The 24,003-nt window shown below is 38.6% G+C and overlaps 1 protein-coding gene across 1 annotated transcript in view; it reads right to left on the reverse strand.

Moving 5' to 3' along the window:
- The window catches only part of CDH13 (cadherin 13), a 433,078-nt gene that overhangs the window by 228,757 nt on the left and 180,318 nt on the right, over positions 1-24,003 (reverse strand). The window contains exon 4 of the mRNA XM_072422511.1: positions 12,081-12,197. Coding sequence (XP_072278612.1) covers positions 12,081-12,197 — 117 coding nt within the window. The remainder of the gene's footprint in view (positions 1-12,080; positions 12,198-24,003) is intronic.

Genomic DNA, 24,003 nt, shown 5'->3' on the forward strand with positions numbered 1-24,003 from the left:
GTGGGTGGGAAAATGATTTGTGCCAATCAGTAAACCAACTTGATTCCAGTTTTAAATATTTCATATGTTCTCAAGGACTCTTTTCACATCTATGTAAATGTATTGGAATATGAATCAACACATGCCATTATTTTTCATTAGTTCTAGTTGCCATTTGTGCTCCGTGTTGATGTTCAGTGTTTATTTTTTAGAGCATTGATGTGCTTTGTAGGACCTAATGATAACAAAGGCAACACATGTAACAATCACTCTGACAAATGGCATTTTGACACACACTTCCTGTCTACATGCACGTCTTCAGCTTTGGCCCTAGTAGCCCCTATGAAAACAACAATGGACCACATCTGTGCAGCTGGCATGCAATGCTATTACATAACACCATGTGTCCCATGGGCAGACTTGCAAGCTGATGTCAAATTTAAAAAGTTGCATTTTTGTAATTATACCTGAAAAGTAATTTACAATGTAAAAATCAAAATCCACAGACATAATAGAGTTTCCAAAACCTCACCAGTTAGATAGGGACTAACAGCTGCACATTTTAGTAAACAACTTGTTTACCATAAAGTGTTGCCAAGTTAATTTCATGCCCTGCAGAGCAACCTTGTAAAACTCCATCATCACCCACAAACCATGCCCAGTTTGCTTAATTAGTTAAGCTTACAGTTTACAAAAGCAATGCTGCACATCCAATAACCAAAGCCCAATTCATTAGACATAGGCTGATCTTTGAAAAGACAAGAGGGCACTCTGAGAGCTGAAGAAGCCTTTCAAGCAGATATAACAATGTTTTTCTTTAAGATCCTTCCTAAGAGTCCTCATCTCTTGCCCTCTTGCCCCTCTTGACCCTTCACCAAATTCATGGTACAGTCCACACTCCGGACTGTACATTGTTGGGTTTCAAACTTCCATTAAATCCATGTTACTAAAGCCTAACCGGTTCTCACCCATGTCTACTACATACAGAATTAAATAAATGGTTTAGGCTGAGAGGCAAAAATTCAGGTAATCTCTTACCAAATTAACATTTCAATGGGATACTCAACCAGTTCACTATGCATTCCGAAAATGAAGGGGTCTACAGGCAGTGAGCATTGAATTAAATGATCTTTACACTGACCTTGTCTACTCTGACCGGTTTGACGACCTCTTGGGGTTTATCTACGCCTTTACAGATAGGAAGTGGTGCATTGTTTGAAGTTGTGTTTTATGTGTTTCTACATGTTCTGGCATTAACATAATAATAACAACAAAAATAATAACTTTATGTAATGTGCAATTTGGTGAAACCATGCCTCAAAGAAGCTGAATGTAGGATTTTGTATGGTGTTGTTTGGTGTCAGTGGGTCCATTCTAAATAGCTTAGTGGGAATCTAACCCAGGTGGACCTTTTCATCAACCTAACGGGGCTTAATAACTTCAGAGATTCTTCCTTAATTAACCTCATCTTGCAGTTTTTGTAAATGCTGAAGACTCCCTACCTGCCTGGCTCATATAAGACTTAACTGGATGAATATTATTTAAACAAAAAGGTGAACGGAGAAGACAACCATTCAGGTGGGAAATCTCTTTGAAACGTCCGCCCCAAGCTTTAACCTACCCAGCATATTCATCTGTAAGCAACCTCAGTGGATTCTCCTACCCATCTATTGTTCTTCCACCTGCCAGCTACCCGCCTACATGCCCACATTCTAACACTTTCCCAAGCCCAATTGTATCTCCCCGTTTATATAACTGGGTCACTGGAAGTGTACACCCTGCTGTGTAATTGCCTTTCTTTTGTATCATTAGTTGTGTTACATTCCTGATTCCTCCACTGTTATCTCTTGCTAACTTCGATATCCCTTTTGTCTTCTGTATTGATGAGATAAACAAGAGGAACCAGTGAAAGCTGCAGGAGACACAGGGCCCAGGCACTCTTGCAAGTGTTGGTTTCCGAATGGACCATTTCCCCGGCACTATTGACAATATATATTGCCCTTGAAAATATTACTTTAGTGATGGATCATTTTAAACATTTACCACTCTCTAAATGATTATTCATAAGATTTTAATTTATTTGTATATATCCAAAAATAATTGGAAGACTAAGAGAATAGCAAAACTTAAACTTGAAATAATTCTCAGATAACACTGTCTTCATGCAATCCTCATCACCAATTTCCAAAAAAGCTAACCTTTACCTTGAGCTTCTGTTTAAGATTGCGACAGACATTCCAAGTCATTAGCTCAAGCTGTGTCTTAAAAGCCATGGTATGCAGCAGGTGTGAACTGCAAGGGGTCCACATGAAAGTAGATGAAAGTTAGAGGTGAGCTTGTTTGTAAGTCACAGTGGAAAATTCTTGGTCTGTGTGGAGGCTTTCCATGCTGGAAGCATAGCTCTATCGAGAGTAACTGTGCACTGAGAGCGGCAGAGCTCCTGCCATGTCTACTTTTACAAAAAGTAAATCAGAATGTACTAAATTGCTTAAGACTGAATTACAGTCTTACCTTCAGCCTCAAACTGTTGTAAGGACTTATATCTGGTACTTAAGTAGCTTATTCTGAATTTGTTGCACACTGTGAGCTCTCCTTAGTGTGTATTAAAAGCTGCAATTAATCAGATGGAGCTTGGCCCATTCCTGGTTGGAAAACATCCAGCATCATCTAGCTCTTTCTTTCGCGGCCAAACAGTCCCTGGCTCATCCCTTCCATTTTTTGTTTTTCAGTTCTTTACTCAGCATTGCACTTAGGTGCAACTAGTTTTCTAGGATGTTTAAATAACATTTAGAGTTTTTTAAACACACTCTTGCCCTACAAAAGTCTGCTTTTTTTTCCCTCTCCCATACCACTTTCCTAGTTCGAATTTAGGCTGGTCAAACTGAAGTCAACTCCTTCTTAAAATTTTGGGTCTTTTTCTTGGAGGAACATACCTCCTATTAAAATCAACAACAACAACAACAAAAATATTTGTCTTAACCACCTGGGCGTTACACTGATGTCTAGGTTTCTGTTCCAAAAAAGCGTTACAGGTTTTAATTAATTTTTTTTTTTTAAATTGTAGACCTGTAACTTACAGAAATATGTCCGAACAGGGTTCTAGTATGAATATAAAAAATGTTTGAAACACACAATCATGTAAAAAAAAAATACTTTTAATAAAATTAAAATACACAAAAATCAGCTTAAACAAGAATACATAAATAAATGAAAAATACTGAAAATGCGAGAATTCGGTATACTGTATAGTAAAATATTTTTCTAAAACACCTCCCTAGTGTCCGTCACATACCTATAGACAAAACCTAATAAATATATTTTGAATTATTTTGTATTGGACTGGATACAGAACTTTGTATTGAATCCAATACAAAATATTTGAATTTCCCAATACGACCCCCATCAACGGGCGCACGCACGGACATCATCAGGAATCACCGAGGGACGCGTACGCGAATGCCGGGTATTCTAATTCTTTCCAAACTTCCGTGCAAAAAGTGTTACATTTTTTGCATGAAAATTTATTTTGGATTGTAGGCTATAATTCACCAAATTACCGCATAAATTACCGAAATATGTCCAAAATTTTATAAATTTAATAATAATTTTTTTTTTATAAAACATAATAAAAACCTTTAAAAAAAAAATCTTTAAAAAAAACTAAAAAAAAAGTTTAAAAAAAAAATAGTGTATAATGTATTGTACAGTAGCTTATATAATATATATATAATACAATTATATATATATTATATAAGGATTTCTTTGTATTGGACTCAATACAGCTTTTTTGTATTGAGTTCAATGCAAAGGAACTCAATACAAAACTTTGAATTTCCTGCCCCGCCTTCCTCCTGCGCCGACGCATGCAGCGACGTCACCAGGAAACCCCGGTGATCGTCACTGCACTCGCCGGCTGAAGATAGAAGAGGACAGAGCGATCGACGCTGGACAGAACGGAGGGAGAGGAAGCCGGCCGGCTTAGAAGAGAAAGCCTTTTCATTCTAAGGAGAGGACACCCGACGCTGGAGGACGACGCTGGAACACGACGATGGACGATCGCAGCGGGACCAGGTAAGTGATCACTAAACCCGAACTTTTCTCACTGTATTTTCATACAGTGAGAAAAGTACGGGCTTATCGATAATAGTAACTTTTTTTTGATGGGAAAAGTACGGGCTTAACGGTTGGGAGGTTAATACATGTTTTCCTCTTGTTGTTCTAAAACTTTGTGAATGAGTCTCAATATTTCCCTTCTGTCTTTTGCAGAGAACTGTAGATTCCTAATATATGTGGCTACAATTCATGCTCCTTTTAGAATGTCTTCATTTGTAGCCACTCCATTCTGCTGAGAAAATCTGAGACTACAAGTGTAAACCCCCCACACCAATGATAGATCCTGCAAGCATTCACGGGACATGGAGTTTTCTTACAGACAAGAAGGTGATATTGTAGTCTCTACTGTCTTCTAATACTCAACCAGAAATAGTCAAAACCATCAGCATCGTCTACACAAATTGATTGCATTAAAATTTTAAAACTTAAACTTAAAACTTTACATTTTGAAAATCTACTATTACATGTGCTTGTTGCTCTTTTTTAATACTTAAAGTGAGGATCATGAGTTTAAATCCTAAGCATAAATTCTGTCCATAGCTGGGGTGTCTTTAAACATTGCTTGTGCAGCTTTAAATTTTACAAAAGAAGCAAAAGATTAAAAAGCTAAACCTCCAGATGAGTGAAAAAAAAAACAGCAGAATTATCGTGTGCAGTGAAAGCAACTTTTCTTCGCAAACTACCTCTAAATTACACGGCCAGGAACGTCAATAAGAGATTTTCAACAGCCTGTAAAAAACAGATTTCTTAAAACCATATCTCGGGTGTAATAGCATACATTTACCCAAACCTCTCAATTTGCCCTTTTTCTTAGAGTATTAGTTTCCTGTCACACTGCTTGATCTCGACTGAGAAAAAAAAAAATGGCGAGTTATATCGACAAAGGAAGGGCAGTGGGTGATAAGCGCTAAGCGAGCAGACAAACATCGCTTAGCCTGTCATAGCCAACCAATACATATCCATCAACGTTCCTGGCGCCGTGACAAATGGCCAATCGTCGTAATTAAAGTGGAACTGTACATCCTGCTGCTTCGTACTTCATATGCGATGTGGACAAATACATTTGAAAAGAAACATATGGATAGGGACCGGAAGATGGAATGAAATTTCCCCCTCAGTTTGTGTTGGCAAGCCGGGGAAAGAGGCGCATCAATAACCTCCGCTATTTGTCACCCACACCATCTGGACATGAAGCCGATAGCTGCCAAAAGCTGTATTATACATTTTAATTTCATTGTGATCCCATAAGATTGCATATCCTACGCGATTTGTCAAATAACAGCTCTCTGAACATTCTCCAAGCCGGCCTGCTGAGCTGGCGCCGTTGTTGTGGAGCGGAACACATAGATGCGTCATTGAGTGGCTCGGAGCTGCTCGGGATGGTTCCGTCCCATGACTGTTGTGACAATTAGCGACGCTTAAATGATAGCTGTAGTACAATCAAGTGACATCTAATAGTTGGCTTCTGGGCAATGGATTTCCACAATGGCAGAGCCAAATTTAGGCCAAACAAATTACAAATCGGTAATGTTATTTTTTTTTTTTACACACTGTACATAAAGCTTTTAAAAATAAAGCATGCTTCATCTGTAGACAATGGGCCTGATTTATTAAAGCTCTTCAAGGCAGGAGAGGATACACTTTCATTAGTAAAAATGAGTGATCCAGCAAACCTGGAATGGATTTCTTCAAATTTAATTGCTATCATATTTTTTCAGGCAAGATCAACAAGCATTTGTTGTGTTCTTAGAACACCAAGGATTATCATATGATTATACTAGGTAGATACTACAACTAATTGCTCAGCAAGAATATCCACATGATCTCAACATCTGCAAAATAGGAATTGTAGTATCTGCAACACATTTTATAGTCCTTCCAAATAAAGCTCCCCAAGACTGCAGAAGATAGACTATCATGGGAGAACAAGGGTGATCCAACAAGCCTAGAATGGGTCTGGTCCAGGACTGAAAATATTTGCCAATAGCAAAAAATGATCTTTAAGAAATCCATTCCAGATTTGCTATATCACCTTGGTCCAGTATTGTAGAACATTAATAAATCAGTCACAGTGTCTATAGCAGACCCAAAGTTTTTAGTATTGTACAAAATATTGAGTATATCATGAAGCTCATATATAATTTTGAAGCCACATTGTTTCTGTTCTTTTCATTTAATTGTTTCCTTGGCAGCAACTATCATTCCTCCCTGTGTCACATTTCCTGCCTCCAGCCAAATCCAATGTATCTGTGATTTTAATTCTCAAAGTCCAATTTTTGTTCAAAGATAAACTTAGGTTTGCCATACTCATTTCCCCTCCGGCGATGCAAGGTTCATGAACTACCTTTCTGCTGCCAACATCTTGGTCAACTCTTCTTCCAGGTGCCCCCACCCTCCAATGACCAGCAAACCTCCCAACTTTTGGAGATAGGTAACACTTTATAGCTTAAAGTATGAAGGCAAATTCTATCTCTGCCATGTCCCATGTGGACCATAAAAAAGACAAGCAATAAAATATTGGTTTAACCGAATGATGCTTTATTTTTCACAAAGATATTTACAAAGATATTTAAATTACCATATTGAATGTTTCCAAGGCTGGGTGAAAGGTTTATTCATGTTTCCATAGACCATCAATTAAGCAAAAGATAAATATAATCTATTTATAACAGGGGACTATAGTTGTAGGACAAAACACCATCTTAGTTATACGACAAACAACTGAATTGCAGCCATGTGCTACACATCTGTGTCCCTTTCCAATGCCAACCTACTTTTAACATTATACAAGCCATGTCCACATAATACAAATGGGATACCTTCTGAGAACTTTCCATAGCGCAGAGTGCTATTTACTCAATATTACTATGCCACCGATCTTATGCAGACACAATTAAATGCTAAACTCTGGCCTCGTATAGGTACACACATTATCTCATAATAAATGTATGCACTCCCAGGTCAGGTTAAGTAACCCCAATGATCTTTTTAGCTATCTGTAAGGGAGACATTCTTCCCAATGGCCTGCAATGTAAGAGGTATTCTTCAAAATGACCACCCCTCTAGGATAATGTGAGCTGTGGATATAGTAATTATATCAGGGTTTCCTTGAAGACCTGAAAGTTATTTCAAGCAGTTCCCCCATGTTTAAAAGGTCGAGAAACACTTGCCTATAACAATCCCTTGCACAGCTTCTCTGTCAACTTCTATTCTCAACAATGGTTCCTAATGGCATGGCCGAAGGTCGATAAAAGACACAGCTACCATATGTGCTTGAAAACTTGGGTCCTGCAATTTATGCTGCTAAAGTATTTACAGCCCATGGGAGCGGGAGCCTTTTGACTTTGGGAGCGCAAGGACCTTGCCCAGACACTTGTCTCTTGTAAAGTACTGACTGTACTCCCCTGTTTCCTGTCTTTGATTTAGACATACCTTCTGTTACCATTAATTACATTATTGTTCCAGTTGACATTTCCAAGTTGCCACACAGTGAAGTCACTGGTGGCCCCCATCAAAATTTTGTTATGAGGCTCCAAGAATTGTAGTTATGCTTTTGATCTTAAGCAGGAACACTAGAAAAATGAAACAATGGTTGTGCACTGGGAAAATAAAGAAGAAATTATTGAAGCTTTTACACACTACGCAAAGAAATTTAAACTAAGAATACTGAACAGAACTGGCGGCTGTTCAAAAAGAAAACATCACTATTGGGATTCTTAGAAAGAACTGAAGTTTACACAAAAGTGATTCAAAGCAGAAAAAAGGAACAATTTGGTGGATTGAGAGAATTTGACAGACAATAAATGAAATGAAGATTCTTTAAGGAATAGGGACCACAAACTAAAGCGGATGATTACCACATTACGTACAAGACAGCTCAAAGGAACAGCGAGAGAGCAATTAAATTGTCAAAAGCTGAATTCTGGAAGCGCTAAAGGAACATCTCATAATACTCTAAAACTTAGCAAGACCTCATTTTTGGAACTTTGTAACAATTTTACAAGCATTAGAATTGAGACAAGCATTTCTACTATGAACAGGCAAGGAAGCTTAATATATGTGAAGTTCATCTTAGACCTTTTGTGAAGCCAACCAAACCTTACCAAACGTGGTCGTCCCATTTGGGCTTTCATCATATTTACTGACCTGATTACCTAATGACTCCATGACTTGTGACAAGTATGTCCAAAGGAAGTTTAGACTTTAAGATCCAAATGAGAACATGCTACTAGGTGGTCCAAATGGCTCCAACAAGACAGTATTGAAGCTTGCAAATTAAATACTAAAAAATGACAGCTCCAAAACCACCATGGTGACCAGTTCCATTTAGCCCATGGATGGCATAACAATCGAAGCCATGAAAATTTTGACAGATGCCATTTTTAAATTGCTGACTAGATTCTTTCTAACTTAACCTGGATAGATGGAAATGTATTTGGAAACCCACAGTATGGCGTATTTTCTTCCAGTACAGAAAAGGAAAGGCAAAGAAATTGTCCGTAATGTTTGTGTGCATCTAAATTTGTATCATGTAATTAATGAAAACCTGTACTTAAGGATTGTTAACCCCCTACCCAAAACCAACACCTTTCCAAAGCCTCATATTCTCATGTCCATACTTGTACCAAAACAATGCTGTTTGTCCAATAGAAAGAAATGGAAGCCCATGAAAAGACCATTACTGAAAACCTTCAATTGTTCTGTGCGAATTCGGGAACAATTTAATTCATTCATATGAAGCGTCATCTATGGATTTATTGATAGGTTGGCTCTATTGCATATAAAAAGTGAGTGACTAGATAGAAGAGTTTACAATATAAATAGTTTACTTTCTTGTGGCTCACATAAGTTGGACGTGTCAGGAGCTTGGACTGGTTAGTATGGGGGTTTGGCAATGTTGGCTAAGTTTACATATAGTAATATGAAATTATATTTGAAATCAGTAAAGATATAGCCAGTAAGGATATAATTTATAGACCCATCAGTGGAAAGGCTAAAGAATAGTGTTGGTCGAATAGCTCACTATATTCGCTCGAATATAGCAAAAAAATTTGGGTGGTCGAATGTCAAAGTCGAACACCATTAATGAGAGGCTCACTGTGACGAGTGATCAGGGGAGCAGAGCTGTCAGCATAGTAAAGCTCCGCTGATTGCTCTGCTCCCTGATTGACTGAGGAAAGGGAAACCCTGATGCTGAAGCTGTCATCAGGGTTTCCTATTTCTCAGCCAATCACAGAGCAGTAGAGGTATGAATGGAGATAGTATCTCCATTCAACCTCTATTGCCCTCGTATTGCCTGCGGTTACAGCTAATTGAAGGCACCTGCTTTCAATTAGCTGTGACCGCAAAGTTCCCACGGTCCAGGAATCCCACAATGACATTATGATTCATAATGTCATTGTCGGATAACCTGTAAAAAATTAAAAAAGAACAATTTTAAAATAAAAAACACATACAAAATTAATAATTTAAGAAAAAAAAAATTTTTTTTTTCCTCCCGAATTTTTGCTGTTGAATCCCGTGTTTTTCGGGTCGGGTCTACCCGAATTAGAACAGCCATATTCGGGTCGAATATAGGGGCAACCCAAATTCAAACATCAACACTACTAAAGAACCTCATCTTTACTAAAGAACCTTAGCGGAAAATTAGCGGCAAGTCTAAGCAATGTAAAAACAAGTCAACTAATCCGACAGCATATAACATTTGACTTTTTCTAGAGTCTGAAGCCTGTCTACCCAAACCCCAAGAGAAATCTCTGGTTGTTTAAACAGGGAAAATCTGTAAAACATGATGGCAAAAATAGAACCCAATGAAAATATTTCAGAATTATTGGAGAACTCTTTGTGATCACCTAAAATTGATTATAGACAAAGAAATGACTTAAACACACACATATAAATAAATACCACCTGGAATAATACATTGTTCCCAGTATTGGCTAAACTATGAATTTGGAAAGCTGGAATCAGCATAATGGTAAGGAACATTCACACCATAGAACCTTTCCTGGGGCAGGAATATTAATCATCAAGTTTTATGCTAAACAGGAATAAGAATCCCAGCTTCATGAGTATCTAAACCCAATAATTGAATACGCTGCAGCTTATCAGCCCTTATGTTAGTTTTCTTTTATGTTTGTTTTTGGGTTTTCATTCAAAAACCTAAATGTCCTCATAACATGACTTTACCACAGTACATGTTATACATGTTAACACCAAGTCTTCCCAATTTCAGTGAAATAATCAACAAACTATTATCAACTCTAAAGATTGTTGTTTAAACTTCCTGCTCAATGAAAACTAGAAATTATTTTCACTCAATTATGAAAACTTAAAAAAAAACATCCAAGAAGCAAACGAGAATTTATATGTGTTTTGGAAACTTGATTCAAGTCAAAAACTCTGCTATGAGCTGTTTGCTATACTGACCCTATCGCATTACCAGAATGCAATTACTGAAAAACAACATTTTCCAAAAAAAAAAATTATCTCTGTTTATAGAGCTAGAAACAAATGTTAAAAATGGCAATTAGGAAAAGAAACACAAGCGGAAAAATATGTTGCAAGCTGAAAATGGTAAAAAAGCAGAATTTGCGTTACAAGGAAGAGCTGGTGATTTAACAAATACAACTCAATATTTCCCCAGTGGATGATGATGCAAGGTATATGTTGTAGTTTGGGTGAAATAATGTATAATAGAAGAAGTCAAAATTGTACACCTGCACCTAAATTAGCTCACAATTTTTTTGAAGATGTTTAATGGGTTGTATTTCTGATTATACTATGGTAACCAAGTTTATTACATAGTAGTAATTCAGTCTAAAATCCCACAGTCACTGTGATTTGCATTTATGTAAGTCTCTCTAATGAACCTTTTAGTCCCACCATCTCTGATGGACCTTTATGCCCCACTCCCTTCGTTTGACCATTTAGCTCTGCTCCCTGTGATGGACTTTTAGAGCCACCAGAGCCACTTTCAGTTCCACTTTCTCTGATGGATCTTTTAGCCCCACTGTCTCTAATGGTCCTTTTAGCCCACTCTCTCTGATAGACCTTTCAGCCCCACTCTTTCTGTTGGACTTTTCAGTCCCACCCCCACTAGTGTATTTTTAAGTCCCATACCCTCTTATAGACCTTTAAGCCCCACACCCTCTGATGGACTTTTTAACCCCACCCTCTCTGATGGAACTTTCGGCCCCACGCTCTCTGATGGATCTTTTAGCCCCCCGCTCTCTGATGGAACTTTCAGCCCCATGCTCTCTGATGGAACTTTCAGCCCCACTCTCTTTGATGGATCTTTTAGCCCCCCGCTCTCTGATGGAACTTTCAGCCCCCCGCTCCCTAATGGAACTTTCAGCCCCCCGCTCCCTGAGGGAACTTTCAGCCCCATGCTCTCTGATGGAACTTTCAGCCCCCCGCTTCCTGATGGAACTTTTAGCCCCCCGCTCTCTGATGGAACTTTCAGCCCCACGCTCTCTGATGGAACTTTCAGCCCCACGCTCTCTGATGGAACTTTCAGGCCCCCGCTTCCTGATGGAACTTTCAGCCCCACTCTCGCTGGTGGGTTTGTAAGCTCCACTGTCTCTGATGCATCTTCAGCTTCACTCTCTCTGATGGATCTTTAGGCTGCATTCTCTTTTTCTCCTAAGTTCTGCAGGGAGGTATTGTTTCTCCTGGAGGTGCCTACCCTAGGAAGAACCAAGGGCTGAGTGACCAGAAAACATCTTGGGAGAATAAGGAGTAATAGCTATACTCTCCAAAAGAAATCAATGATGGGGATGAGGACATTGATATATTAGCTATATGAAGAGCCCTAAAAGTAAACCATTCCACACACTGTCCATGTAGCTCATCTCAAAAAGTCAAAGTCTCATTTAGGACATTTTTTTCAAGCCAAAGAACCAATAGGCTTTATCAGAGATAGCTACTCATTTACATAATAAAAACAGCAGCAGCCATTACATATTTACAATATAGTCTGATCTTACCCTGCCAACAGTCTTTGGAAATGGTGTTCGCTGGTTTTCTGGAATTGAGATTGGAGGTGCCACAATTGATCTTCTATGTCTCAAAAGTGAGAGATGTCTTGGTACTTTAAGCATGTTCTGAAAGATAATATTCAAAAGGTTATGTTTACTGTATACTAATATTTTCATATTTTTATTAAAAAAAAAGTTAATCAAAGATTAAAAAATAAGAACATTGTCAAGCATGATCTAAATGTTAAGGAAATTGAAAATGTAATACTGCATGTCTACAGAGATCAGATTTAGATAATATGTCCACTAAAATGCTTTTTATTTAGAGGCTTAAAGAACCAAAATGAAGAATTCAAAATGTTCAAACTTGTCCAACCAAGGTCCCAAATGTCACCTGATGCAACCATTTCCTTCTGTACACAGTCCAAATATATTAGAATATTGGGATTGAACAATAGTTTTGCATTCTGTATAAATCCCTTTACTTTTATGATAACTCCCAACACCCTATCCTTACACTGAAGATGCAATAAGAGCAACAAACCAATGATTGTAGAGTCCAGGTTGGTCTTTAGTTAGTTAACACTAAGCAAAAGGTTTTGGTTACTACATTTTGGGGGCTCTTCCACTTCATCAGGGATACATGCACAGAAACACAGGGTCCATATGATACAATTAATACTATCTAAATCATGTCTTAGATATAGGCTGGTATAACGTATAGCTAAGTGATAATAATACATTATATTTGTTATTTAAACCCAAAGGAAATGGGGTGTCTTGCATACAACAATGTAAATTTAGTTGATATCACATGAAAAACTATAATTGGGATGAATAAGATTATACTTAAATGGTAAAAACCAGGTAATAATTCATAGGCATTATAAACCATTCAAGTTTTGAAAAACCCATCTAAACTAATAATTCAGTAGAAATAATATTGTATATAAAAACCTGTATGCATACATTTAATAAAACACTGCACCAAATAATGATATACCAAATGTTCAAATCAAAAATCAAACTCCTATTAATATGTAGACATAAACTAGCTTTGGACATCATGCAACATTCATGGAGCTGTTTATGTTCCTATTTGTCATTGTTTCTTATTGTCCACCATCAGTTTAAAAAAAGGCTTGTCAATCCAATAATGGTTCCAATAGTTGCTTCTTTGCTGCCATCAAAGACTTTTACATCTAGGACTAACTGGCTAGCCAAATCTCAGGCCCTTCAAGTTTGTTTTCTTTTTAGAATGACTTAGAGGTCCTCAGTTTGGCCAACCATGATCTTAAAAAAACTACCTAATACAAATCTTTTCCAATAAACATTTCATTTTGTAATGTTATCTAAAATATTTCAATGTTGGTTTTTGTTTTGTTTTGTTTTCTACCATCAGGAAATCTTCAGGGATTCTCCTACAATTGGTGAATTTAAATAAATCATCAGTTGAGAATCGAGAAACTGTTTACATTTCTCCTGGCATGAGAAACTTCATTACAACTTGTTATGGGATTGTACAAGAATGCCGTATTGATTTGCCTCAAGAAACATTTAAGAATATCTGAAAGGTAGGTCCTTCCGGAGCTCATTATTAGTTACGAAGGGAGCGGCTGCTTTGCTTGGTAATTTAGAGACTCGTTTAAATTAGTCTTGATGGTGTCAAGATGTCTCACTGAGAACATGAAAAAAATACTGTCCAGTGCTGCACTGATCTTCGCAAAGCAAACAGTTTGCTTAAAGGAGCTTTTTTGAGCACTATTCAAAATGGTTTTCCTGTCCTTGAAAAAATTGACATTGGGGGCAGGATGACACTAAGCCCTGAAGAAATGCCTCTATCGGACAGGATGTCTGAAGGCATTGAAAGACAGACAGGCCATAAATGAGATGAAATGAATTAAACCTAATAAAATAATGCCTAGGAATCCTCTAAAAATGGTTCATTTTCAAATGCCTCGAATTAGAGGTGTACAATGCTTTGCTCTTATCTCCAAAGTGTGTTGTCACATGAACTCCTGATGGAGACTTTAGGTGGCCATCTTTTTATATAATACGCAGTGAGACCAAGAATGGTAAAAAATGGCTAGAAATGTGGTGGAAGGGCGAAACATTTATTTCTTAGGATGCAGATTGGGGTGGTCTGAAGAGCTAAAGAGAAGACTGACCAAGAATGTAGGTCAGGCTTCCTTTACAAGGCCCGGAGTTGGGGCTGTGGAAGAGATTGGGTAGGTTTGCAACCCAGTCCATTATTCTACATTCCAAAGTACTAGGCAGGGAAAAATTCACAGGATGTGTCTGTGGCTGTCCTATGAGTTTAGGAGTCTTTGTATCCTACGTGGTGCTGTGAATTAACAAAATGGGCAATATTGAACTCTCCTAATAGCTTCTGAAACTAGCTCCACTTAGTCATTGGGGGCCTAAGGTATAATTGCCTTTCAGTTGTCTTAAGAATGGCCCAGTGACCAGAAAAAAGAAACATTCATTGGCCAATGACGTCTTTGCCCTGACGTCAGGGCAGATTCCCCTTTGGTAACAAGATGAAATGAGTTTCAGAGAGGTACAATAGAGGAATTAGTGTCAAGATAGCAAGCATGATCACTTTGTTCTGCATAGAATTTTACTTCAAACACAAAGCTTAGCTTCACTAAACCTGAAAGCTTACAAAGCTATATTACCTTTCAATTTCTCTTTAAGCTTACCAGAACTTTATCATTTCTCCTCTTTCAATAACAGCATGGGGAGAGATTAAGTTGGATTCTTATCATTCTCTGAAATCCCTGACTGTACAAAAGAAAAGGCATTAAAACACACACTCCTAAAGCCAACGGTAAAGCCTTAGTAGTTATAAACAAGCATATAGTGCCTCCAGCCTGGACTTTCCACCATCCCTATAAAACTTTTCATCAGGAAGGATGAAAAACCTTTGTCTACAGATGTATTTCTTCATATAAGGCAAAGAGGACCGGTCATCCAGTAATCTTGTTTCAAAGAACAATTATAGTGAAACATATTCTGTTATGTATATGAATATTGTCTTTAATTATTGAATTGCATTGGAATATTTTTTTTCCCATTATTTTATAATTTTGCTTTACAGTTACATGCAGGCCAAGCTAATTTAGTTAAATATTCACTTTAGTCCATTCTCCAGGTCCTTTGACATGGTTGTTTCCAGTGATCCAGCACCGTACATAAGTCCATGATGCTTATTCTCTTTCTGTCCTCCATCACCGACTGAGGAATTCACCACTGGTCAACCATTAGGTAGTGGCCATGTTTCTCCTGTTCTAATAAGCAAGAGGAATTTTCTACTGGGCAAACAATAAAAAGTATCTAAATCACTCAGACGATGAGTGACGAGGACAATCAAGGAAATATCCACAAGAAAGTGAACAATGTAGTAAAGAAGATCAAGGATGGATGTTCAAATAGCTGAAGCTTAAGGAAAATAAAATGAGTTTCCAACCTGGTTGCAATATTCAATGGGTAAATGCAACCTACCCAGGAGTAGGTATAATATTCTACATGTGCCAAGTGCATACCCATATGACTTTGGACAGTGGACAACAAATATTCCATATGCAAAACATGATTGGTTGAACTCATAATAGTTTTTGTCACTAGTACTACCTTTGTGCCAAATTGGCATATTGCTAACACATGCAATAAGGTAATGTTTGGGTGAAAGGTTTAGTTTAGGCGTTACTCTTAGTGTAATTCAACATGTCTGGCAATATTGTATGGTATAATTTACATAGAGGTCCATCAGACAAAATAGAAAGGTGAATAGGAGGAAAGAGATAGGGATTTGGTTCCAAAAAAGGGATAGTCCCTCCAAATCAGGGGCACTTGGTAGTTATGAAGATACCCTTCCAATCATTTATGGAAGTTAGTATAGAAGACAATGTAAGGCTCCATCATTTCTTTCTCTACTACTTTTTGTTACACACTGTGTTCTAGAGATCAACTTTTACCACCATTCCACTTTAAATGAATATTCCAGACCAAAAACAAAAAGATACATCAGCTGGATTTTGTTGGAGATCCAGCTGCATAAAAATGTAGCACACTTCACTTATTTTTGTTCTTTTTTTATTTCTAAAGTTAAACCCCAACTTCAATCAATGTTTTTTTTTAGTATTGAGATGAATGTGAACATGAAAACCTCAGATTTGTATATAGATATAATTCATATCAAATAAAATTGTTATTTCAATTTAGGATAAAAGATTTTTCATGCTGTGGCCTGAGCAAAAGAACATCTCTTTGTCCGACTCACCCACACAATATGCTAATATTGTGTCACTGTGTAAAAGATAGGGATTTGAAACTGGCAGACTCCCTTTAAGCCTGCTCTGTACTTTCTGAGAACTAATAATTAATAAAACATAAATTGAGCCTTGCTTATTCAGCATATCCTTCCCTGGAGGGGAGCAAAGAAAAGCCTTACGTTTGAAAAAGTGGAGATGTTAAGTAGCAGCAGAATTTGAGTAAATTGAGACCATGAAAAGAATAGAGAGGGGTGGTAAGGCTGGTGGCCGGTGTGTTGTTTGCTTGATTAAAATACACATTAATCATGCCTTCTCCAAGAATATTGATGGGACTGGTGGGTTTTTGTTTTTTTTTTACCTGGGCAGGGGTGTTGCGATTATCAGAGACCACAAGCACATGATTTGAAACAATGTATTGAACATCACTGAATCAAATGGTAAAACCAAACTTCGGACTATGTCCAAACAAACAAATGTTTGCTGTAGCATTGATTGCTTCATAACTTTTTTTTAAAGTTTTTGTTAGGAAATGCCAATCTGTCTGGCAACTTCATGCTGTGTTTGCAGTAGCACAGGGATTTTAGGATCAGTGCTCTGAGGGTTGCAGCATCCTTGTTTCCCTGTAGCTGTGTTTTCCCTCTCGGCATCCCCTGCACTGAGGCTGCACAGCTGAGTGGAGTTGGAGCTGTGTTGGAGCTGGTTAGCAGAGTGGTTCCTGTGTAATCCCGTGCTGTCATTGGCTGCTGGGGCTTTATAGCCGCTCTGCTTCCAGTCTTTGGTGCCTGGTATAGTGAATAGCCGGGCTAATCTGTGCTGGAGATTTATCGGCTTATCACTGTTCCTGACCTATCCTTTGTATGCAGCCTGGCCCAACCTTTTGCCTGTGACCCCCACTCTGCTTGTGTTTTGCTCTTGTGTACTTCGTTTGGTGGACGGATATTCTGTTTATGACCTCTGCTCTGTATTCTGGATTTGGCTCTGTTGGAATCTTGGTCCTGCTTTACCTGTGGGCTCCCGGCTTGCTGCCAGCCCATTCCCAGACACCATCCCTTGCGCAGTAAGAGCTGGGGGCAACCGAGTGCGGGGAGACGCAACCAACCTCTCAAGGCTGTGCGGGGGTTTGCTATAGGTGAAGACTGCGGTGTTAGATCCAGCAACAAAGACCAGATCCATTCCTGGTTTGCTGGATCACCCAGCTTCACTGATGAAATCGTCTCCAGCCCTGGACAGCTTTATTAACTCAGGTCCCATGGGTGTACTGCTAAAAGTTCCCTACCACACTCCATATCCTTTGGGAAAACAGGATGTAAGGTAGAGGTTTTGTTCCTTATCATTGGGAACCCACACATTAGGGTCCTCAAATGTTAAGGAAAGGATGTGGATCACAGCTTCAATTTAAAATAGTGAAGTCCCACCAACTCCCATTTCTCCCTGTTTCTTTAAAACATATACGTAGGCACAAGGATCCCTAAATAAAGAATTATGTGATTCATCATTTTACCTGTAAACTCTGCCAAATCTAGTCCCTTGGTCTTTGAGGGCTTTTTCTCGTAAGCCTAATACCAGGGAAAAAAGCTGCAATCAGTAGGTCCTCACCTGCATTACAACGGTTCATTTTGTGAAGGGCAATGTAAAGAAAAACATTTCACTTCCCCTTATTCCTACATTTGCATGGTTTCCTTCTTCTCTGTGCAAATGGTTCCCTATAGCCACCTTTCACAAGATGTTTTATGCTGCAGTTGCATGAATGCCTAGTAGCCCTGTATTGTAACCAGGGCCAATGGGTCGGATTTATTAAAGCTCCCCAAAGCTGAAGACAATACACTTTCATCAGTGAAGCTGGGTGATCCAGCAAACCTGGTATGAATTTTTTTCAAAATCATTTACTTTTTATTGGCAAATGTTTTCAATCCTGGACCAGATCCCTTCCAGGTTTGCTGGATCACCCAGCTTTACTGATGAAAGTGTATTCTCTCCAGCCTAGGAGAGCTTTAATAAAACAGGGCCATTGAGAGCCTCGACCTGGAGCATTGGGGAGAGAGAGGCGTGCACTAGTTCAGCGGCGTGTGAGAGATGAATAGGATTTTGAAGTGTGGGGGTAGCCCGAATACATGAAATTTTTGTTTTTTTGTTTTTTCTGGAGTTTATCTTTTAAATAGTCCAGCCTCTCTCTTCAACACTTGTACATGCTCTCAGACATTTTATTAATGGTGTGTGCCATATAACAATGTTAATTACAGCTGAAGGCACTGAATCATCCAGGTGAGGAAAAGCTGAAAAAGAAGAACTTATCACAAAGGTGCACTTATTTAAATTTAACTTTTTTTTGTTGTTAATGAAATCACACAAACATTCCACAGCATGTTATTTTCGACAAATCCTTTTGCATTTCTAAGGGCATGTTTTCATATTTATACCTCATTCTCGAGTACTGCTTCAGCCTACGTGAAAGGGGAGAATTTTATCTCTCTAATACACATTTCCCACTTCCAGCTAAACTAAATGGAAGAAATTTTACACAACTGCCAAATGGAGCGATTTGAAACAATAACTGGAGCTCCTGGTCATGCCAAGAATGAGCGCAGAGCAAACAACGTGGACAATGTAATGTATCATTTAAAGAAACCAGAGGGGCTCTTTATAAACTGAAAACAAAAATGGCAGGTGCAGCATTGACGTGCCACCACATTAACCTTGCAAGAAGAACAGTATCAATGCTATGAAAAAATGTATGTTGAGATATGGCACTGTAGAAATGGCTTGTATTTTCTAAACTCTATTGCCAAGTAATCATTGCAGGAACACGATAGGTTCTTGTGGCTATTATTTACATTATCTACACCAAGTTTTAGACGTACGATGGTCAAAGTATGTGGACACCCACTCATAGTAGTCCAGGTGTTTCCAATGAAGTGCACCAGTAATGCTAAAAGTTTGGTGAGGGTCCCTAATCCAGCATCACTGTGTCCGTGTGTAGCCGGGTATGTATGTACCCCATAAAAAGATAATGTTACCAAATAGTGTGAAGGAACTCAAATGACCGGCACACAGCATACATGAACTCCCTGCACAGGAATTATGTCAACCTGGTTTAGCCGATCAAGATGAGCAAAGATCAGGATGTGGAAGAAAAGAAAGGAGAAGATGACAGCAGCTCATTGGGGGCAGGTGAGTATCCCTAGAGTTTAGTTCAACTTTTTCTATCACTTTCTGTCGATGTAACAATGGCCACCAGGACAGATATAGAGGATAAATCTCCCCAGCAAGGATAGAGATGCCAATAACAAACACATTTATATTTATAGTTTGCTGTATATGAGTTGCCAATTATGGCTTTACAATTTCTAACAAAAGTCAAGATATACTTTAATATTTAGAGCAGAAGGCAAATCTATGTCTCAGAATGTTGGCAAGCTCCCAACACAAATAAAAAATTAAACCTAAAACTCTAGAAACAAATGCGAAAGACACCTCCAAAATGAAACACTGCTCTTTCATCGAGTTTGTTTTGGGGGATACAGCTAAGTAAAATAAGAAGTGACAATATAATGAGTTGTCGCAGCTTTTGCGGGATAAGCCGGGAGGCGGCTTTAGCACTTGTCTAACGGTAATCAGCCTGCTTTAGGCTCACTTTGCATTTGCAGGTAAATATTGTGCTCTCGCTAACTGGCTCCAGTCAATAATGCATAAGTAAACACGCTTCCTCCGCAGCGGCAGCGATCACCTTGATTGCTCTTTACAATTGGCGCAAAGCAATAAACACTCCGAGTTAGTCAGTAGACTGATTGAAATACATAGACAGAAGCGAGTAGGAACATGTGTTTAGATCTTATTTTATATTCTCAGAGGGAATAACTTGAACACATCGGAGGAAGAAAAAAATGACTGGAGTTGGGTAGATGAATATTTACAAAAAATAAGCGGAGGTGGTAGTAATTTTTTATTTGGCCACTTAAAAAATCCCCATGGCTTGAGCAGATGAGACATTGTAGAGGTTATAAGCATGATGGCTTTGTCTTATAGAGACCTTGTTGAGTCTCCAAAAATAATTAAACAATGCATTTCCTGTAGGGGAGTAACTTACTCTGCAACCCCTGAAGTCACAGGGTGCTCAGGGAGAAGAGATTTCCAGTTCCAGGACTTGCTGGTCCCTGTGCCACATTCTCCAAATTTAGCTCCACTCATGGCACATAAAATGGGAAAAAAGGGTTGGAAGCTGGAGGAAGTTGTGGTTGGTGGCCAAGAGGGAGCAAGTGTACCACTAGCCATAAAAGTTTGTTTCAGTGGGAGAACATCAAGAAAAAGCACAGCAGTGAGAATAAACTACCCGGGTAATTTCCTCTTTTTTCTTCTGGAGTAGCATCCAAAGTTTTGCTAGGGACTGATTTCTTGTTATACCTCTGAAAAAGAATAAGGAAGTTACTCCCTCTTCAGTGGGCCCTTGTTGCCTGCCAGTTCAGTGCTGCTGCCTCCCCCAGACTCTTTAGTATTTGACATTCCTAAGAAATGTTGAATGCCTGTGTTCCTTGTCTCATGCTTTGTTTCCTTCCTATACCTCCTATGTTGCTGCTGTGTTCTGTACTTTCGTAGGGGTCAGAAAAAAGAAACAACAGCACGCAGTGGAAGAAACAGGCGTATGGAATGGAAATGTCATATGTCAACGTTTTTAAAGGAGGCTGCTGCACTAAATGAAAGGGAGGTGGTAGACATGGGCTCAGTGAGGCAAATATAACCTCTTGTCCTTTGCAGGGATGTGCCAGTTTAGTTTAATAAGATACCTGACAGGGTTTATTACAAATTAAACTGTGCTATGCCAATACTAGGCAAAACAGGCGCAAGTTTTTCCCTTTTCTTTCCATTACAGAGATCACAATAGTGCTGAAATTCAAGCACCACGTTACCTATGTTTGTGCTAGAATCAATGTTTGTCATACTGGAGGCCTAACCTCAGGACAAAGTCAAAAGTAAATGCTACCACCTTCTGACACTCCTGTTACTCACCATCCAAATAACACAACTTCCCACCAAAGTGGAATAGCAGAACCGGACTTAGCACCTAAGTTGGGTAAAGTCTACTTTCCTTATGTACCTACTTATAAATGTACCATTTTCTCCAACATCGAGCCTGATTTATTAAGGCTCCAAACCAGTGGGTTGATCTAGGAAACTTGAAATGGATTTCCCCAAATGTTTTCCCCAAATTTCCTTCAAAAGTTGGCAAATGCTTTAAATCCAGGATCAAATCTATTCAAGGTTTGCTGGGTCGCCCAGGCATATCAATTGGAGAGCTTTATTAAATCAGAACAAATATCTCTAGTTTAGAGATGACATGGTGTGATCCTAGGTAAAATAACTAAACTGGAGTGGAAGGACAATTTTTTTCCCTAAAAATTGGGCTGTTGTCATATACTGAAATTATTCATGCAGGAATATCATGTTGCCTAAAGGTACATTCAAGTGTTGCCTGTGGGGGTTGATCTGCTACAACAGGTCAGAGGTGATAGCATTTTGACTTTATTATATTTTGATATATACCTGAAACACATTCACAAAACAGGAGTTATGTGTTTGATTTGACTTTCTCATCTACATGTCCGTTCCAGGTCAGTGCCTTTACGCATTTAATTAAGTGTCAGTCAGACAATTAGTATTCTCAGAAGGATTTCAATCATGGCACCACCTGTCCAGGTCTCCTTTAGCACTCTTTTATTATCAAGTTTGGACTGTAAGTTAGGACTTAAGAATTGCACGTTGATAAGTATTATTGCATTTCAATGTGATTATTATAAGGTAACTCATCTTGATTTCGTAAAACACCCAACTGACCCCCTTCTACCCAACGCAACTTTACTTTCTATATCTTGAGCTCACAGAACTTACTGGAGACGTTGTTAGCAGCTAATATATAATCTGCTTGGAGTTTAGATTTATTGGTTCTTTAACAGGCCAACAGTAAAGTCAACTTGCGAAGCGGTTTCTAAGCCATTCTGCCCAGCAGGATTTATGTTTTGAAGTTATAGAGGTCAAGACTTTTGCAGGATTTTCTTTCTTAAGCCAGTAATCAATTTCTATGGTGACAGATCATGGCAAGATTGCTTCTCCACAGATTAATCGAGTCCGACTATATTCAGAGCAACCTTCGCCGGACACTGCGCTCAACTACAGTAAGCCATGTATACCTTTCCATGATTCTGGCTTTGTCTTATGTAGGCCAGACCCAAGGTGTCATGGTCACCAGAGTCAACAGCTGCCCAGCCTACTGTACATTTGTGCTGGCTACTGATATTTGTAGCTGAAAACCTTATACACACACAAGATTTTTGTCCCCCCAGACTGCACAAATCTATCACCTGTACCCCTGAACCTAGGAAAAAAAACTCAAATGAAACAATGAAGCAAATTTGTACACAGCTGACAGTTGAAACAATCTACTAGAATGCCCAGACAATGCCCCACTGGGGCTTGATCATGTTTATGCAAGTCCTACAATTAGGAGATGCCTTGGACACCAGGGGCAACCGCTGCCCAACCTACTTTACATTTGTGCTGTCTACTGATATTTGTAGCTTAAAATATTAAACACAAGACTTTTGTCCCCCCAAACAGCACAAATCTATCATCTGTACACCTGAACCTTTGAAAAAAATAAATAAAATAAACTAGCAGATTTGTACACAGCTGACAGCAAAAGCAACCTACTAGAATGCCCTGACAAAGCCCCGCGGGGGTGTGTCCGGGGTATGCAAATTCTACATCTAAAATAGCCAACATTTGTATATGCACTCTGTTCGAGCTTCAGGCGCTCTGGAGAGGTTATGAAACAAAATGTATGAGTTTATTCTGCCAGCTGTCTGCTAAAGTCACTAGTTTGTTTTATGAGTTTTCTCGACAGGTTCACTAAAGAACAGGGATGCTAATCACATTCTCTGATATTCAGATAAACCCTAGAGGAAGCATTTACAAATGTGGATATGAAATACAATAAATCAAAATATAGAACAGCATACAAGTGAAGCTGTGAAAGTCTTGTAAAATATTACTTTCAGATACATATTACAATAATAACTCAAACATACAGAAATCACACTATAGAGACTTTTAAAAATAAAAGAGTTCCCTGATAGATTAACCATATTTTGATCAGCAGATCAGCTTTCTCTCATCATAGTATATCATAGTATATTTCATTATTTATAGGGCTATTGATTAGGTAGGGCCAGTGGTAATCTTGGTTTTTCATTAGCTGTATTTAGATTAGCTGGAGTCAGTGATTAGGGATAGGCTAATCAATTATACTTACCTAGAAATCCAATGATAACAGACTTTCCCTTCTTTAGTCAGCATTAAAAGTAGAATGACCATTGGTTCAAGGAAGTGCGCGTGGCCTTCCTGTAGTTACTTATTAGGTTAACCCTTTCTCTTCATCATCCTCTCAAAGCCCTATACCCACCAGTCCACCCAGAACATTGTGTATAACCCACAGAGAACTCAACAATCTCAGTTACTTTTTGCTCAAATGTTGAAATTCTATTTATTCCAGTGGGGAAGCTTTCTATTGTTGGGACGCACAATGGACGGCATTCAGGATTTTTCCATGCACTTGCCCCAAAAAAGGGAAAGGCCAAAAAAAAATTCCTCTGTGGCTCCAGAGATATTTG

This window comes from Pyxicephalus adspersus, chromosome 9 (genome assembly GCF_032062135.1).
Source record: "Pyxicephalus adspersus chromosome 9, UCB_Pads_2.0, whole genome shotgun sequence".
In the NCBI taxonomy this organism is placed as follows: domain Eukaryota; kingdom Metazoa; phylum Chordata; class Amphibia; order Anura; family Pyxicephalidae; genus Pyxicephalus; species Pyxicephalus adspersus.